Raw genomic sequence first — 21,083 nt, 5'->3', positions numbered from 1 at the left:
CCATTTGTAATTGATACATCCAATCACGGTTTTTTGCATTTTTAATTCTTAATTTAATTTCTTGTTCTCCTAGACCGGTCCAGTTTAGTTGTTGCTTTTAGATATTCAAAGCTTCCAACCTTTTGTTAGATCTTCATCAACCAGTTGTATCCCAAAATTGGCATTGAACTCCCTACCATCGATCTTCACTTGTAGTATGTTTCATATACAGGGTGTTTCCTAAACATGCGGCAAAAATTCAGGGGGTTGTTCCTTGGACTATTCTAAGAATATTTTGTCCTTTGATGATTTTTGAAAAACCTATTTGTTTCGAAGATATAGGGGAAACAAAATTTCAGATAATAACATTTTATTATGAAAAATTACATGAAAATTCAACTCAACCTACAAAAACTGTTGAAAATGACCACCTCTAGCCAGCATACAAGCATCCAATCTTCTCCTCATTGACTGCCGAACCCTTTCAAAAACACCAGGATCATTTCTTATTAAGTTACACCCAGCAATGATCCGTGTTTAATCTGTATTCCTTTACCATCTGCACTTATCAATTTTTAGTCAAAAAACTGGCCGTTTTTAGTAATTGGAATGTTGTTAAACAAATTTAAAAATAAATTGTACCTACTTAGTAAACACAGTGCGGTACGCATTTTTATTTGAACTATTATTAATTTTAAAAATATGAAAAATGTTGTTCGCCCTGTATCTTCGAAACAAAGAGGTTTTTCAAAAATCATCCAAGGACAAAACATGCTTAAAATAGTCCAAGGAACAACCCCCTGAATTTTTGCCGCATGTTTAGGAAACACCCTGTATAGTACTGTAGTCTTCAGCATGACATATGAACGAGTTCAAACAGGGAATCTGCAAAACTTAAAGTAAACAGTATAGACTCCCATTTATTGCAATACCCCCACGATGGAGAATAGGAGATGATACAGAAATATAAAAAAAAACATATCGGGTTTTACAATAGGTATTATAACATTGAAAATGGTTATAATGGCAACACTGTATATTATGAAGAAAATATCGGAATGTAAAACCTCTTGACGAAGAGATAACCACAGCGAAACGTGCTGTCATAGCAGGTAGGTAACAATAGACTGGTTTATCTCATCTTAGAGCTCATCAGTATGGCACAATCCAAACAACGATGACAACCAATTGAAAGCCAGCAGTAGCATCAAGACTATGTAACAGTGACTCAATTACCCACAGTGGCGACAAGCGTAGTCTCGTTTTTGATTGGCTGAGCCTAAATATGACGGCTTTTTGTTTACATTCTCATATATATTCTCCATTTACCTGATTTTTGGGATTCATTCAAAATAAAAGGCCCATTTTATTTAGTCACAGTAGTTTTCTTCAATTAAATGAATTTCTTCTATATATAATCAAATATTATCAGGCCCAATATTTTTTGTGTGTCAGATCAATTCAGTGAATTGTATTCTTAAGTTTTATGGTTCCATGTCCCAATTCGCCATTTTTAGGCTCAATTTGAACGAATTGTCGCCACTATTTTTAGTTGAGTCAATACAATTAAATTAAGAATATATGTGCCAATTCACCACCTGGTATTCAAAAAGCCAAGGAGCTTTCCCTCTGTGGTTACTAGAGAAGTAGAAATCTGCATACATTCTTATTTCTCTCGCGATGTATCAAGCTTGGAACGCATCTTAACTGTTAAGAAGTGAAAACGTCCGGTTATTTCTTTATTTTTATTACTTGTGTTACTATTAACGCATAATCTGGGAGTTTTCACTTACACTATCATGGTGAGGATGCATTCAGCAGTCTTTCCTTGTTGTTTTGTGGTGATTCTTTGCCCGTAGGATAGCTGGGCACTGCGCAATATTCGACGGAACTTCATCGCTTGGGATATATACTCAACTTATGTGACAAAGTCGCCATGCTCCAATATATGAAAGATCGGATGTGTATAAAGCAGGGATCAATGAATTAACTCACTGATGAATCAATCCATCAGTGAACACGCTTACTACTCGAGGATTAGGGTATGATATCAGATCTTAACGACACGCAGTTTTTGCGGAAAGTTTTTTCCAATACGTTGGCAAATTCGGTGATTGTTATGAGTCAATCCATTATTGCATCCTTATAGTTATTTATAATACAAGTGCAGAAGGTATTGATATTCTTCCACGATTTTAAAATCGAGCAGAATTCATGAAAATGGAAATAATTCGCGGAAATTCTCGAACGAATATGTGGTAGAACAAATTTATAACTCATGACCATTTATTACTGAAAACCTCCCCTTTTATTGTATTTTCCTCCAAAATTTTTCAAATTACGTCAAGTTTGAAACAACTAAATATCAAGACATATTAGAGACTTTATACTAAATAAAATATTTCTTTTAATGAAATCCCATGCCAAAAAGTTTCTGAGTTTGAATTTTTTAATACAATTCTAAGTAAAATTTCAGCAGAGTTTCAGGTTTCTGGTGTGTTTCGAATCAAAAAATCTTTAGTATCATTCAGGCTGCTAACTCTAAAGCATTAATTTGCAGTCAAATGCAGGCAAATATTCATCTAAAAAAAATTATCAAATACTTCCTACTACATGCAACTACAACTCATGGTCATAAAATGTTAATAAGAAGTCAAAACAAAGGGTGTTGGATTGCAGAAAGTTCATAATTGTAGTGGAAAGTTTTGTCAGTTATTCTACTTACTGCCCCACTAGTAGGGAAATTAAAACGTGATAAGAATTCGTATGCCGAATATGTTTTTAGCGAGAGAATTAGAACCACTTCATAATTGGGATTTCAGAACCAGTTGATAGTAAGTTTCATCAACGCATAAATAATTATTGTAAAACTCATCTAAAAATTTCAATATTTGTTAATCTAACCATCATCTAGAGTTTATGAAAAGATCTGAAAAAAAAGGTGATATTCCTATGGTAGAAAGTTACCAAAACCTGCCTGAAGCTTCACATTGATACTATATTATCTTTAAGTTATTTCAACTATATCTTTCAAAATGAAACAACGAATAGCAAAAGCAGTGCTAAATAAAACCAATAAGATAAAAAATATAAATGGCAAATTGTGATATGTTTGTGTCAAATAGAATAAAAAATTCTGCTAGTCCAAAAGTTTGACGAAAAATTGAAATAATTTTTCGATCTATTCGCCTGCAATAATTTTTGTGTTATTAGATGTTAGGTAAAACCAAAAACTGCTAAATATAGATTAATTTGAAATTCGTATACCGTTATAATGCACAGATAAAATTCAATTTTCCTATAAAAAGTTCACCAAACCTTGACTGGGTGATCAAAATTCTGGATAAATCCAGAACACCCCAGCGTACGTCCTTTACCTATGAGACCTGGAACCAAATTCGAAAATCAATGGTAGTAGTAGACTCTTGTCTATCGCTTGTACGCGTGGAATAACTTCTTGAGTTCGGGTTGCAAAGTCGAGTGTAGACAGTTGTAATATACAGGGTGAGTCTTGAGGTTGTACAATAAATTTAACCACAGAGTTCCCTTTCATCAAATAAAACACTTTTTTCATAAGCAATTTCACAGATTCGGCTCAGGTTAAAAAATACTGGCGGACGAAGTTTCAAAAAAGTTAATTTTTTTTTGCAACTCTCACGTGATAACTCAGAATGAAGGGTGTAAAGTTTCAATTTTTTTTTGTACTTCTAATGGTTTCCGAGTTATAACCTCTTCGATACATAAAACTGCACCTACCAAAACGCACCATTTTCGAAATATTGTTGCCGGGTTCAGTCGATTAAAGATAATTTGAGTACAGAGAATATTTGGAATTAATAGTTATACTTTGGTAAATGTATAAAAACTAAGAAAGAACGACATACACACTAAAAATTCTATTATAAAATTTCAATCATATCCAGAACAAACTGTTGAATCTCTTCTGACAGTGATTGCAATTCTATGTATAATAGACTTTTTAGTGTGTATGTAGTTCTTTCCTAATTATTATACAAAGTATTACTGTTCTCTGTACTCAGTCTAATCATCTTTATTCCACTAAATGTCTTGATAAAGCTTCAAATATTTAGACGGAGCGTTGACCTTGTCCAAATGGGTCGCCTGATTTCAATGGTCCTAACCCTGTAAATTCAACATGTTTACTCAAGGATGTAAAAACACCGAGTATATTTTCAAGATATTCAATGTTGAATGACACAAAGTGAGTGGAAAATTCGACAAATTACACCTAAGTATAAATCCATCCCTGAGCAAGAAAAGGCCAGGAGCACACTAATGAAAGTTATAGGTAATTTATTTCCTTACGAGAGACATGCAACAAAGAATCATCGAATCATATTTTATTCCACCAATTGATTTGAAAATATTTTCGTGATAAATCCTTCATTCATTGAGAATAAATCACTATGTGTAATTCGAATAGATGGTTATAATTCTATATATTTATTAGAAACATCATTTTTAATTTGTTCTTAAATGGAAATGTAAATGTATTCCTTCATTTTTTTACTTCTGGGCAAATTATATAATATAGGCTGCAGTGCTGGATTATCACGTGCTCACTTTTGTTTTGAGCAAGTGCACCTCGTTTAGCTTACAATATAAAAATGTGATCTACTGCAAATTCGACCTCAATATTCGTGGATCTGACAATGTTCATTCGAATGAATTATATAACTCATTGAGCTTCTGCACATTGATGCATTGTCTCTGTGTAAACATCTAATGTACAGGGCAGCATTAGCCTATGATTCAATAATGAAACGTAAGTTACTTTTTACCGGAGCCGAATCTCGAAAAATAGTGAATGAGAAAAGTGTTTTATTTTATGAGAAGAATCTTTGGTAAAATCAATTTATAAGGTTAAGAAACACCCTGTATAATTGTTGAAAGGACGCACCTAAAGATCCGAAAAGTTAATAATAAAAAAATCTTAACGTTTGATATGAGATATGCATTTAGATTGTGATGAAGTATCCGTAGGTCAAACTCCACTAATATTTTCACTACGTACAAGGAACATAGGGTCATATACCGAATAGTTATAAATATATTGATAAATCTGCTGTTGTTGTTTTGATTCACGTTAAAATGCTATTTTTGAACGTTGAAAATTTCTCAAAAGAACTTTTCTGAGTTAGATAGAAAGTATGTTAATGTGTGAAATAATTGATAATTATCTCCAAGTATTAATAAAACTCCAATATGTACTATGACACTTAAAAAAATATTTATTATCTGATTCTTTATAATTAATAGAAATTTTCCTTATTTTGAATTTTTCAAAAAAAAAATTGACACAATGATTATAATCATTGTGTCAATTTTTTTTTTGAAAAATTCTTTCCCTGTAAATAATTATTTACGAGGAATGAAATAAAAATTGAATTCAACGATATATTTATATATTTGGTTGTTACAAGATACACTGAAAGGATATTCCAAAGTCGATGCAATAGTTCAGAAGTTCAGAAGTAAACCTTTGGAAAATAAATCCGTTTTTGAGAGAATTATCAGATACTTTGGCTGAATTGTTGAATCGTGTAGCGTTCCATTTTTAGTAATGGCGTGGTTTTAACTTATGAAATGTCAAAAGATGACAGCTGTCCAGATAGCGGGCTATCCAAAATGAAACCTATTGGAAAACTCTATATATTAACTTCAAAGAGATATCTAACTTTTGAAAAGCAAAATCATAACCGAATAAGAAATTAAATAAATTAAGAATCATATCAGAAGATCAAAACACTGACCAAAGAATCAACATCTATATTTGAAAGAAAGCAGTATTGCTAAGTTAGAAAAGCATAGAAGAGTAAATTACAGGAGGCAGTATTTAGAGTTTGACTGGTCAATGTTCAAGGGACAGGATATTCTTAGTCTGAACAAAATTTGTTCAAATTTCACGCTTCAATAACGCATTGAAATTGTTAGAATTCAATCCAGCCAAAAGGAATCTGATCATTCTCTAAAAAACTTGGGTATTTCCGAAAGATTTACAAGTTTCTGAACTACTAAATCAACCTTGGACTACTCTGTTAATCTACCTTGTAACAACATAATTACACATTTCAACTATTCAAAATAAAAGATATACAAGGGAGATCTTGACACTCCGAAGTTTAAAAACTTCAATTAATTTGTGGAAAATGTAGCCGATATGCTTGAGAAGATTGCGTATAAGCAGACAGATAAAGCTTTCAATTTGGTTCGAAATTCTTAAACGTTAGCATTTTAGCATCTTAGTAATATGGCCGATGGGAAACTAACTTCAATTTGTGATGTGTACAATAATTAATAGTCAATGCATACAAAACTGTTAAACCATATTAAAAGGTACTTTTAACGGACATGAAAGAATAATTTCGCAATTTTGGAGAAATTATTTTATTAACAAAGAGAAAATCTAACAAGAATTGTCGTCTCAGTAATTACAAGGACTTCAGAGCAAAACACAACAAACGCTCAACTAATGCTTGAAATGAGGAAAATAGATCGATCGAAATAATTACTCAATAACTTGGGGTCTATCAGATCAATTCAAAGATAAAATAGCATAAGAATCTGAAATCCTGGAAATTGAAAACGTTCAAGATGCCGCCTGACGAAACACCGTGCAAGACCTTTAAGTTAGTTGATGGCAATAATAGATGATGAAAAGGAACAAAGTTGTCCACATCAACTTTGTAGTCGTTTATACTGAATTTCGTTGGTACGTCTGCCAAAAATTCGATCAGAATTAAGATAAGTGTATCAGGTGACAGAAATAAATCATACTAGGCCTACGAAAATCAAGTGCAATTCTGTTCATTTCTAAGTGCCTTACTGAATAGTAACCAAAAATGGGCTAGTTTCTGATTTATTGAAAAAATCGCTTCTATCAATTGCTAAAACGAATAGTTTCCCTGATGATTTGAACATAATGGTAGCAAGCAAGACACGACCTCAGCGAATTAGCATTCAGCATAATTTCAACTTCATGCCATCATATACCCCTTATTGCAGAGTCTATGGGAGGCAGGAGTAAATCGAATGTAATATAACTTGCGTCGGATTATTGAATATTCAATACTAACTTTCAATCAAGTTCAGTATTCACCTGTAGTAAAATACTACTATAACTTTCTATAAACCCGCCACTCCATTGAGCGATCACCTTTTCCATAAAATAAAATATCACAAATAATACACAATTGTAGTAGCTTGAGCTTGAGTTCAAGTCAAGTAGTAGTTTTTCAATGTCGAGTCAAGTATTTATTTATTGAGTACTTGACTTAACTTAAAAACTACTACTTGACTTGAATTCAAGCTCAAGCTACTTGAGCTGAAATGGAAATCCGATGATGGTTGGTTGGAACTAGATTGATTTGTCTAGCTGAAGGCAGATAACACCCCAGTCATGGAAAACTGTGTCTGTGCAAATCCAAGGTCGAATTATTGAGACAACTTAAGTTATGTCCAGTACCCATCGAACCGTCCTACACAATCCTATTTTGATGAAATCTAAGGGTATTCGGGTAGTGACATCAAGGTTCAATAGAAAACTTTGATGCATTGCGCATGAGTAAATTAGAACTTCTCGGGAGGTAATAGGGTCGTAACAACGTATTGTGGTGTGCTGATTTTTTGGGAGCGAAAGACGAGAAAGTATAGTACCACACTCATTTGCAGTATCATTACGTAATTATTATCCTTTGAGTGGTAAAGACTTTTGCACGTTTGTAGAAAAATCTCGAATACAACGGTAATTATTTCAATAAACTGGAATCGTGAATTTCACTTAGAAGTATAAACGAAACATTAATATCAATACACGGAATATGATGAAAGCTAAGCCATACGTTGTCAAGCCTAATGACTACATGCCTACTCGTATTTATTTAACGCAAATAAGTTCCACTTCAAGCCGCTGCGATCTTTTATTTCACGGACAAAGTTTGGCGCCTATGTCGATTGGAAAGATACACCAATCTCTGAAAAAAATAAAAGAAGAAAACCAGAAGCAGGAGGCGGTACTTAAGCGCTTCACCGGCAACTGACCTGGCCCCAGAGGGGGTAGTAGGAACTGATGCCGATCGGAAGTAGAGGTTGTGCTGTCCGTAGGCGAAGGAAAGGGCGTCGAAGACCTGCCGGAACTATCCTCAGCAGGCTGTCTTCCTCCTCCTTTGTCGTCCGGAGGTCGCCCGCTACCTGCCCCCACCACCAAACAACCGTCACAAGCGCAGCCAAATAAGCACATGCCAAGTACAACCCCCTTTCTACTCTCGCGTCGAAGATCATCGGACTTCAATGTCATGGACTCGTCGATGGTCTTATGTTCATTATTGCTGTCGTTAGAATTACAACTGGATTTACGAATGATGACTAGAGGGCTACTCGGCGTTGATTCGGTCTTTTTAGAGCATTCTTCCTCGACGCCACAGCCGCCCTCCTCTGGCGGACAGACAAATCTGTCAACTGGATTTTTTTTTTAAATCATGATACCATTTTCAAACGGGTCCATGATGAACGAGTCTGAGTTGAAAATGATCGAAATCCTCTTGACTGCGCGTGAAGATTGAAACATCCTCAGAAACAAAAAAGCACCGGTTATATCAAACCATTTTATTTTATTATTTCGGTCTTCATTTGATGGAAATTCATCGTGATTATTGTTTCGGTCTTCATTAGACGAAAATTTATCTTGAAATAATGATTAAAGAGAATATTCTACTCTTGGTATTTTTTATTAAAAGACAATTGTTTCGTCATACCATGACATATTCAGGTGATACTGGATACTCAAGTATTACTGTTCCTGTTCGACTAGATCAGAAACATAAACCACAGTGAATAATCGTGACATAAAACAACATCTATTAGGCCGATTGAAAAGTCTCCAGTCTGATGCACAGAAGGCGGTGCTAGTATTAAATCCATATGATTTTTAGTTAGTACCAACCTTCAAACGATACGTGTTAAAATTTGACAGCAGTCCGACCATTAGTTTATGAGATATTGCCTTGTGAGTGTAGCTCCTTTTTCTATTTGAAAACAATGAAGAAAAAAAGAATTTCGTGTGCTGATAAAATATTGCTTTTTGAAGGGAAAAATACAGTTGAAGCAAAATCCTGGCTTGATGAAGAGTTTTCGGGGTCTGCACCAGAAAAATCAACCATCATTGATTGGAATGCTAAGTTTAAAACGTGGTGAATTGAGCACCGAAGACTGCAAACGCAGTGGACGCCCAAAAGAAGCGGTCGCCGACGAAAAAATAAAAAAGTTCACAAAATAATTTTGAATCCCCATAAAGTGAAATTGATCGAGATAGCAGACATTGTGAAGATATCATCTGAACGTGTACATCATATCATTCACGAATATTTGTACATGAGAAAGCTGTGTGCAAAATGGGTGCCGCGGGAGCTCACAATCGATCAAAAGCAACAACGTGTCAATGATTCTGAGCAGTGTTTGAAACTGTTTAAGTGCAATAAACTTGAATTTTTGCACGATATGTGACAATGGATGAAACATGGCTCCATAATTTCACTCCGGAGTCCAATCGACAGTAAGCTTAGTGGACTGCACACGATAAACCGAATACTAAACGAGGAAAAATACAACAGTCAGCTGGCAACGTAATGGCATCAGTATTCTGGGATGCGCAAGGTATAATATTTATTGATTACCTCCAAAAGGGCCAGACCATCAACAGCGAATATTATATAGCGTTATTGGATCGTTTGAAGGATGAAATCGTCAAAAACGGCCCCATTTGAAAAAAAAAATGCTGTTTCATCAAGACAATGTGCCGTGTCACAAATCAATGAAAACAATGGCAAAATTGCATGATTGGGCTTCGAATTGCTTCTGCATCCACCGTATTCGCCAGATCTGGCCTCCAGCGACATTTTCCTGGTATCGAAAAGTTGGAAGATCACTATAATTGCTGTATCGCCCTCGAAGGCAACTATGTTGAATAATAAAATAGAATTTTGCTAAAAAAAAATGTGTTTCACTATGGTAGACCGGGGACTTTTCAATTTGCCTGTTAAGGGAATATCTTAAGATTTTATCTGCATCAATTTGTTAATAAATACCAATCTCTCACTATGTTTGCTCTCACTAATTAATCAGAGGAGTTCACAAAGATGAACACGAATGCAAATATACAGGGTGTAACTGAATAAGTGTAAAACATTTAAGGAGGTGATTCCTCATCGAGAAAAAGATAGGATCTTTCATATAAAGAAACTTCATTGGAGCATCCCTTGTTAAGATACAGCCCCTTAAAGGGGGTACATAAAATTTGTATAACAATTTTTTTCACAAGCACTGAAAAAGTTACAATATTGAAATTAACCTAACGTTTTGTACTACCAAAAAGACACTTAGCCAGTAATTTATTTGGTTTACCCCATGGTTGTAAGGGGTGAAAAACGCAACCCCTAAAATTTATTTCCAATGTAACTTTTTGTCTTATTATTTGTTTACCATTTAAAAATTTATTTCCGATAGCCTGTTTCATTCTAAACAAAAAATGTCTCTTGGGTTTTTTGCCCAAAATAAACCAGTAAGCAGCAAAACATTATTTTACGAACAACTACAGAGATACATCGTCATAAATGCGAAAATACGAAACTAATCTATCTAGTAGGTCGCTATTAGCGATAGTGACAATTAAATTGGTATGACGCTGTCAGTTTGGGAATTTTCGAAATTGAATTAATACTAATTGTGTGTTGTTGTTCTGTTCTTAATTTGTTACTTTAATAATTCACTTGTTAATAAAATGGCATACACAAATGAGGAAATGGCTGATATGCATTACGTTTACGGTCTGTCGCAGGGGAATGGGTTAGAAGCTTCTAGAAGATATGCTGAAATGTATCCTCAACGGCAGCATCCTTCACATAGAATATTTGCTCGACTTCATCAACGATTACGAGAATATGGTTCATTCGACAAAAGAACGCAGGATTGTGGTCGCCATCGAGAAATACGAACACCACAGCTTGAGGAAGCAGTACTTAATTTGATTGAAGAACAACCTACTACCAGTACTAGAAAGATTGCTTTCCAGCTAAATGTTGATCATATGACGGTATTTCGAATTTCAAAGGAACAACTCTTAGACCCTTACCATCTGCAACGAGTACAGGCACACACATGTTACCGCGAGACTTTCCGAACCGTCTTGAATTTTGCAATTGGATGCTGGAAATGATTAGAAGAAATTGTGACTTTCTGAAGACGATATAATTCACAGACGAATGTAGTTTTTCTCGGGACAAGATTATTAATTTTCATAATTACCACATATGGGCTGATGAAAACCCTCACGCTATTGTCGAAACTAGCCATCAAGAACAGTTTTCTCTTAACGTGTGGCTCGGAGTTATTGGGGATGATTTAATTGGGCCTCATTTTCTACCTCCTCGATTAAATGGTGAGGCATACGTTCAATTTTTAAGAGAAGTGCATCCAGTACTGCTGGAGGAAGTTCCTTTGGGCGTCAGAAGGGATATGTTTTTTATGCATGATGGGGCTCCCGCCCATTTTAGTCAAGTAGCACGTCAGCATTTAACTGAAACATATGCAAATCAGTGGATAGGTCGAGGAGGACCACATAAATGGCCCGCTCGATCCCCGGATCTCAATCCTCTCGATTTCTCTATTTGGGGCCATTCACAGCATTTGGTATATCGTACTCCTGTTCGCGATGTAGAGGACTTAAGAAACCGCATCATCGATGCGTGCAGGGTAATCAGAGAGACTCCAGGAATATTTGAGCGAATCCGTGGCTCAATGCGCCGACGTCTAGACGCATGCGTAATGTTTGAAGGTAGACATATTGAACATTCACTATGATTTCTACATGTTGTGTGTTTTGTTATTGATAACTTAGTTTTGTTTATTACCCTTTAATCGTTTAATGCAGGTACTAACTACAAAATAACAATAAATCCAGTTCGCATTTATGACGATGTATCTCTGTAGTTGTTCGTAAAATAATGTTTTGCTGCTTACTGGTTTATTTTGGGCAAAAAACCCAAGAGACATTTTTTGTTTAGAATGAAACAGGCTATCGGAAATAAATTTTTAAATGGTAAACAAATAATAAGACAAAAAGTTACATTGGAAATAAATTTTAGGGGTTGCGTTTTTCACCCCTTACAACCATGGGGTAAACCAAATAAATTACTGGCTAAGTGTCTTTTTGGTAGTACAAAACGTTAGGTTAATTTCAATATTGTAACTTTTTCAGTGCTTGTGAAAAAAATTGTTATACAAATTTTATGTACCCCCTTTAAGGGGCTGTATCTTAACAAGGGATGCTCCAATGAAGTTTCTTTATATGAAAGATCCTATCTTTTTCTCGATGAGGAATCACCTCCTTAAATGTTTTACACTTATTCAGTTACACCCTGTATAATAAGAAACATTATCTCAATTCACCTTGAGAATATTTTCCTGATCATATATTTCCCACTGAAAAGTTCAGAATTTTGCATTGTTTTACATTTCTTTTTCATGTTGATGTATATTTTGAAATGCTGTGTATTTATCAGATATTCATGTATTTGAATTCAGATTCTCTGAAGAGCATAATATGTAGAGTTATGTTTGGATCGGTGGCTATGTATGTGTGTATGTAGCAATGTTGTACATGGAAATTACTCAAACATGTCTTCCATCAAATAAAACCCTTTTTTTTATTTAGCATTTTTCTAGATTCGGCGCAGATAAAAAGTAATAAGCATGCAATGGTTTCAAAATGGACGAATTCACAAATGTGAACAAAAAAGTTCTATAAATTATTCTATTTATTTGAATAGACATTGACAGATCAACGAATATTGAGGTCGAATTTGCAGTAGATTACATTTTGCATATAAAAACCACGTTTATATCCGGCAAGCCAGTCTCTGTTTTATTGTTTGTCTGTAAAGCTAAATGGTTCGAGGCATTTCTTTACTCAAGGCTGGATAAATAATTAAGGTTCAATTTGTCGAATTTTTCACAAATTTCATATTTCAATATTGAAGAATATTTCACGAATTGTGCGCGTTTTGCGAGAAACGATGAAAATAATTTCATTTTTTAAATGGTTTAGTACTAGAGAACTCAGTACTCATATAGTCGCTCTGAGAATGGCGACTAGATTGTCTCTAAAAGTTTTTAATGCTAATTTCGTACAGTTTTAACGATCGATGATGCTATAAGTAGCGAACCATTAGACGTAGAAAAAATATCATGGAAGAATATATCTCCGAGTTGCAGAAAACTTCACACTGAAATTCATTTCATTCTGAATAATGATTCTTTAAAATTTGAAATCTATATACAAACAGAGATCTTGGAGCCTCCAAAGGGGGATTCGAGGAACTGAAATTGTATAAAAAATGATAGATGACCTCTGGCTGAGATCTGAGGAAGTTTTCGGGAATGAGAATACAAGGCTCAGTTATCCAATAATACGAACGCAAAAAAGACGATATGCGAAATCGGATATCACCCTTCCAAACGGATCTCAGCATAACAGGAATATTTCAAAAACAGATCTCATTCTGGATAGTCTAGATTATTTGAATTCTGAGTTAGTATTTTGTAGGAATACGAGAATGATGTATTTTCATATTTTTATTATGCGATGTATCAACCTGATTCAAATGTCTTCACTGTTCTTTTTCAGAAAATAGTATAATTAAGTGCCTAATGCTATAATTATATAAATTCTTTTATGGTAGATCGGTAAAAATAGAAGTATGTAGTCGTAAATATTGAAAAAAAAAGATTCGTGAAGCTATTGAAATATATGGCTTACTGCTGATGTTTCTGTTCGTTCAAGAACTGCCGAAAAAATACATTTTTCACAGTAGATGCCAATTAAGGTGTCTAATTTTCTGTCAGAACACAAATAAAAATTCAAATCAATGACAACCATGCCAGCGGAGTAACTCGTAATGTTTTTCAAAATATAATAATATTGTTCATTCAGGAACAACAGCAAATTTACATACAAACTCTAAGCTGCGATCCTTACTGAAAAAAAAACAGTTAATCGTTGAGACAGCTTCAGAATGAATCGAATAATAAATTAAAATCAATTTCAACTGGACTTAAGCCACGCGCTACAAAAACCCCGATAAAGGGGACATAGATAAAAGAAGAAGAAGCCACGCGCTATGGTAAGTGTTTAATCTTAGAAAGTACTAGTCAAGATATTGAGCATTTTTCAGCTACTGAAAAAGTCTCTCTCTCTCTGATATATTTTATCTTAATAGAAATCCGAATTTGACATGAAAGACAAAAATAACTCAAAAATTTGAAACACGCTATTCGACTCCCATCTTTATAATCTGTGCCCACGAAAAATCGAAATGATCTAAAAGATCTAAATAATAAATTACCACCGGGACAAAAAAATCTCGTGTAACTAAAGGCAGAGACACATTTGTCTGTTGTCATGCCACGCAACACAACTAAACATAGTATATTCAGATTTGAGGAAGGTGTCAGATGTATTCAGTTGAAGATACACCTGAAAAAACTCGGAAAAAAACTAAATCTCCTCATCTTTCTTCTTGAACCTGAAAATAATCTGATTCGAAATATCATAATCATATTGAAAATAAAAAAATGACAAAAGTAGGAGTTTGATTTAAAAAATATATTTAATGAAATCTAAAAAGATAACTATATGAATTATGCCTAAATTATTATGGAGCCATCTCGGCCGTCATCATTGACTATATCATGACAAATTCTGTTCTTTTCTCATGTGGGTGGTTCGACACCCGCATACTGATAGATCTTTATGTTTCGATCACCTACATTTGTTCGAGAATATTTTTTTACTTCCAGTAAAGTATACATAGGTCTTTCAGTGCCGGATGTGTGTTTTTTGTTTGATTTAATTTGGTTGAATGTAGAATTTATTTTTTCTCCCAAACTTTTTACGGAAACGTCAATGTTTCATTGCATTCCTGCGAAGGAAAGTGGAGAAAGAAATATCGAAGAAAAATATGTTCGAACATCAACTGTAGTTCGATTCAACCAATGGGATAAAAAAGAGTTTCCTCGAATCCACATCAATATCGCTTCTAAGATTAGTTTCTATTCGCTGATGAAGAATTCTAGGTCAAATTCTATTATGTTCATCAAACACGATAAGTCTCCAACGGAATGTGCTAGAGACCTTTAAAATTTCAGGATAGATTCTGTAACGAATATGTCCGTTGAATTCGTTTGGGCAAAATCCGCTCCATAGTTCTACCAATCAATATGAAATGTTTACTCTAATATTGAAAAAACCTATGTGATCGGAGTATAATTTTCGAACCATTTAAAGAATATTAAAATGAAGTTTCATGCATACTTCGTTATATCGGAATATATCCTTCACACCGAATCCATCGATAATGCGAGTTATACAAAAATTCAACTACTTAACTTTCACACGGGAAAAATAATCGAATTTTTCTGAACTAATAGTCATATGACGACCCAGCGTTCATTAAAAAAATTGTAAATTTCAATATAAGGATGGATTTCATCAGATATAGAGACAAACATGAATGTCTTCATGATTTGATTCCAATCATAATTGCAAAAAGTTGAACCTTTCGAGCATGCATTTTTATATAGCTTTTTCTTTTCTTCGGAATAATTTTTCCAGAAGTGTTGAATATGGCAGCGCCCAAGACCTCTTATTTGTGTTTAGAATAAACATGAACGTTTATGACAAAATTGCAAAAATACGAATTTGAACGAGCACGCAAAAGCTTCTGGCTTCACGGCATTTTAAGTGTTAAGAACAAAATAATAAACTAGAAATATTATATCTTATTGTAGAAAAAAGTCAGAGGGTATTTTGTGCCATACTTTCACTTATCCTGCCCTTTTTTTATACTTTGCACAAAAATGGGATATCCTAACAATTTTAATAACCGGTAGGAGTAAATGTTTCCGTCAACATGAAAGCAGACTGCTGGAAGTGTTCTCTCATATGCTGGTAGGCTGAAGCTGAATAATGGTTAATTTCAATGCAGCCAAAGTACAATGTCACATTTCAATTGTTAGGAACAATAATATATAGAATTATTTTCAATCAATTTTAGAAGTTTCCTAAGATCTTCAGGTGTACAGGTACAAGAGGATTTCGTTCATTTTCACTTTCCCCTTGTCAGTGTAGGTTTGTGATGCTCATGAGATGTGTTAGTTTGTCATGTTATTAAATTCTTAGACATGCTTGTGTGCTCAAGTGTAGTGTTTCATAGTCCATTTTGCCAAAAAAGGACATGCTGAATACAAACTGAATATGCATTGCTTCAATAAAAAATATGGGAGCATAGGAGAAACATATCAAAAATAACTTCTCTGAATAAGATACTTTTATCTTTTTAAGAGCAAGATCATCACAATAAGAGATGATCATCATTTCAAATGTATGCCTTTATTAAGTTGGATCAGATATCATAGAGGGTATATTCACATGACAATTTTACGATGAAGTACCACTTGAAGAACGATATTTTGAAACCTAAATATACAGGATGTCCCGGGAGTAAGTGTACATACCCTTATCAGAGATAGAGTAGGGCTAGCGGAGCACGGATTGACTATTAAAAATTAATTTCTGCCTTTTCCCGGAAAGCTACAGGGTGAGTTTTTATATTCAAGGAAATACTGAAATCATCATCAGAACCAAACTTATCGGCGGAATTTATTGGAACTTGGGATGTTATTCACATATATATCTAGTCAGACAGATATTAATTATTTCAATATTCCAAGACCCGACTATTATTCCTCATTTAAAGTGTTCAGGTTGAAAATATCACTATGCATTTCGAATTTAAAATCATAGTTTCAATTTTTAAAAAGAGCATAAATTCAGCTTCAATACGCGGTATCAATCAAAGTTGTCACATCTAACATTCTTTTTTCATGAATTTTCGAAATTAGACAAAGTTCGAAAATTTTTATTCATTCACATAAACAGGACTGAAATATCTCGTTATTAAACATGAAACGTAAAGCGTTGAAAAGTCATTCAAACTCTTTCAATAATGAAACAACAATAACATGAAAAACGTCGAAATGCAGTAAAATAAAAAGGCGAAATTGAAAATCAGTAAAAGTTATTTTGAGAGTTGTTCGAATTAAAAACTTTGTTTGTACACATATCTCTTGTCGAATTTTCAGATAAGATCCGTGCTCTCCTAGTGCTACTCTACTTTCGATAAGAGTATGTTGAGTTAAACCAGGGACGCCCTGTATATTTAGCAAATTATCAATCTACAAAATCTACAGATAAGTACAATTACTACTTTCACAAGTTTTTATTTCTAACATGAACTTCTAAATCAATTTTGAAATCGATGAATATCAGTTTTGGTGCTCCTATAACAATAAAAAATATATAACGTTAATTTTGATTTATTTTATTAGGGGTTCATAAAGACTAAAAAATCATCAATATTATATTGTGGTAGGAGCTATAGATGTCTAGGAGTACTATCAATTGATTTCCACATCGTAGGGTTTGAATCAATTTTAATTTTCAGATCCCAGAATTGATTGACTATAAGTTTGTTCTCACAACAAATCTCCAAAAAGTTTATGACTGTTAGCAAACCTGTTTCAAATTACATGTCTACTTTTGATTAATTTCAAACGTTGTGAAAACAGTAAATTATTGGTCTAACCTAACCTTATTTGACCTCAAAGTAAATCTCACTCAAGTCTGGTTTGTAATCCTTATGAATTGATCAAATTAAATATTTTTCGAAATTAAGAGATTGGACGAATCAAATATCAGAAATGTGAATCAAAAGGATTCCAACAAGTTTCTACTCAGAGACAACAATGAGACCGTCAACCCCTTCACTACATTCCTCCGATTTTGACTTCGTCATCTATCTTTGTCTATATTATTCCAAATGGCAATTATGGCATAAAGCTATCTGCGTTCCAGTTCAATGAAGGCACAAGTAGAGGTGCTGCGTACGCTTTTATTGGCGTTGCCATATCTGAAAATATTTAATACCATTTCAAGAAAAAAGAGCACTCTATCTTGTTCCTCATATGGCGAAAGAGCAATCTACGATCTTCAATACACGTGCTTCAAACAATTTTGGCAACACGGAATACAGTTTGACGTGCATCATTAGAGTCAGTAATTTTTGTTTATTATTTCTACAATATGGCTATCCGTTTCATTTGTGGAGAAGAGAAAGTAGCAAGAATTGTATTATTTTCCAAGAAATATAAACAAGTAAGTTGTAAATATTTTTACCAGTCAGTAGGCTTTGAATATTATGTTGTTTTTATTTTTGCAGATCAAAAGTCTGGCAAAAAAAACTATGAATGAGATTCACTGGAGAGAATCTTCGAAATTATAGAATATGCTCTAATCACTTCACTTTGAAGTCATACATTGATACAATAAAGCTTAGGCTACTTAGAAATGCAGTTGCAAATCAGTTTTTCAATAAACCACTTCCTTCAAAGACTACAATACAAGAAGAATGTGAGGAAAACATTTAGGTACGAATGAAATGCCGATCCACTCAGATAGCCCAAATGTAACAACATATTTTATATGAACATAAATAATGATTCATTTTACTGTTTTTGTATTCAACTGTTTATTACCACAGATTTGTGTTTAATTTTCTACATCGTAGTTTATCAGAAATATTTACATATGAGTGAAATTGAATATTCTCAAATAGTGTAGTTACATGAAAATTGAAATACACATCGTTTTGAGATGCAGAAGTTGAATCAGACACAAATACATACAAAAAAAAAGTGGTAGGAGTTCAAATTTTGCTTACAATTATTTGATAATCAATATTCTGAGACAATCGATTGGCTGGTATTTGTTGTCTTATATGTTAGTTGTTGTTTTATATGTTACATTTTTTCAAGAGTTCCAACAAAAATTACATTCAACTATACAATCTCAATTCAACAGAAGTACTTCCGTTTTTTAAACAATTACACGCAGCGAAAATGTTTGCTCCAAGATCTCAAAACCTGAAAACAATGGAATCAAACTAATAATTTGAAATTCCTGGGCTAAAAGCTGCACAAAATACAGTGACTGTATATACTACAGTGACGACACGGCTCGTAAGCGTTTTGATTGGTTGGAGCTCTGTCCGCCATTAAATGTCGAACTTTCACCAGAGATGTCTGATTTTCACTATTTACATTCGAGTGCCGGGCTGTTTCACATGCTTTGAAGCATTCTTGTTAAAACTAGTTTGTGATTGTGAATGGTTTAGGGGGTTCAAACTAGGGCTGGGAATCATGAATGAATGATTTGAATATTCGAATAATCATTGAATAATTATTCGAATAATTGCATTTTGCATTATTCGAATAATCATGAATATTCACTGAATAGTTGAATAATCAATGACTACTTTTCTATTCGTGAATAATCAGTGAATAGTCGAGTATTCACTGAATAGTTGAATAATCAATGACTACTTTTCTATTCATGAATAATCAGTGAATAGTTGAGTATTCACTGATTATTCAGTGAATAGTTTTCTATTCAGTGAGTAGTTGGATATTTATGAAGTTACGAATGAAAGTTTGAATGATCACTTGACTCACTATTCAGGAATGATTAAAACAAGGTTTTGTGATTCACTACGGACAAATCGTTTTATTAATATTAAAATTACTGGAAATTACATAATATTGAAATTGATAGATACAATTGAATTAAAATTATGAATAAACTCCTGTCAGTGTTCGGAATCCAAACAAACAAATTGTCATTCAAATTAGTACGTTGTCGTTGAAGAAATTGGCTTATTTCGATAAATAAGATTATTTGAGGAACGATTTTAATATTAATTGATAGACAGAAGGAACGAGATTAATGCCGAAAGTTCGAACTTGAGGTTCAACTAATAAACACGGCTTTTTACAAAATCTGGGAAATGATACAGGATTCAAAGTTACCTCGTTTCTTCTGTCTATCAATTAATACTGAAATCGTTCCTCAAATAATCTTATTTATGAAAATAAGCCAATTCTTTCAACGAGACCGTACTAATTTGAAAGACAATTTATTTGTTTAGATTCCGAACACTGACAAGAGAACCAAAAATGGCGGTGTGTGACGTCACATTAATAGAGCGTATATGGCGAGAGGCAAAACACCAAAACGATCATACCACGTCGCAAAGGGTATATTCACTCATCAAAACTCTCGGATTTTATTGGTTCATTAAAACATGAGTTTAATCACTGAATATTGACTGAATATTCATTGAATAATCACTGAATAATCATTGAATAATCACTGAATAATCACTGAATAATCACTGAATAATCATTGAATAATCACTGAATAATCAAAATAGTTGAATATTCATGACTACTCATGAATATTCAAGCATGAATATTTGTTTGAATGAATTATTCGAATAATCGAATAAATTTATGGATGAATATTCGAATACAAAAAGGCGAAAAAGTCCCAGCCCTAGTTCAAACTAACCAAAATGTGAAGATGTTATCAAAAGAAACGAGCGGTCGACCAAACTTCGCGCATGCGCAGTCGATCATCTTAATCTTGAAACACCGGTTAACGTTTGAATCTATTATTTCCCGCCTACATTTAATGGCGGATGGCCGAAGTTATCGTCACTGTAGTATATACAGTCACTGTACACAAAAGAGTATGTAGCGCCATCTTCAAATGCCTTTATCGATGTGTGACAAGAATGAACGATATGAGAAAAAAGTGGGGAATTGTACATCTCAATAAGTGCTTTCCAGTCAGGTGCATGTCACCCTGAGGCTCGGCGCACTAGAAGCTCACGCTCTCGCTAGGACTGAAATGCGCCAAAACCAAACTGTCAAATTAAACGTAAACAAACCAGCGTTTAACAGCTGTCTCGTATTTTATGCAGAGAAACGGTCTTCCTTCTCTCTCGCACCTGTCAGGGCTCGACGCCACCCAAATTCAGGGGGTGCGTCAGGGGAATTGGAAAGAACGCGAGGGCTCGACGCTCTGGGTACCGATTCATAAAAATCCCTAGGGAGAAGGAGCCACGCCCACTCTG

At 34.0% G+C, this 21,083-nt stretch overlaps 1 protein-coding gene and 1 long non-coding RNA gene across 4 annotated transcripts in view; one reads left to right on the top strand and one right to left on the bottom strand.

Moving 5' to 3' along the window:
- LOC123671456 (V-type proton ATPase subunit C) overlaps positions 1-21,083 on the bottom strand; it is a 50,901-nt gene that overhangs the window by 20,869 nt on the left and 8,949 nt on the right. For 2 of the 3 annotated variants that reach the window (XM_045605313.1, XM_045605314.1), the window contains exon 4: positions 3,357-3,365. The exons of the other annotated variant lie outside the window; for it this stretch is intronic. In XM_045605313.1, the coding sequence (XP_045461269.1) occupies positions 3,357-3,365 (9 nt within the window). The remainder of the gene's footprint in view (positions 1-3,356; positions 3,366-21,083) is intronic. 3 annotated transcript variants of the gene reach the window in all.
- LOC123671459 lies at positions 18,176-18,615 on the top strand. The gene is made up of 2 exons (XR_006746108.1): positions 18,176-18,265; positions 18,330-18,615. It is a non-coding gene; the product is annotated as an uncharacterized LOC123671459 (long non-coding RNA).

The sequence above is a fragment of the Harmonia axyridis genome, chromosome 1 (genome assembly GCF_914767665.1).
Source record: "Harmonia axyridis chromosome 1, icHarAxyr1.1, whole genome shotgun sequence".
NCBI lineage: Eukaryota > Metazoa > Arthropoda > Insecta > Coleoptera > Coccinellidae > Harmonia > Harmonia axyridis.
The sequence above is the reverse complement of the archived record's forward strand: the minus strand, read 5'-3'. Positions and strand labels throughout refer to the sequence as shown.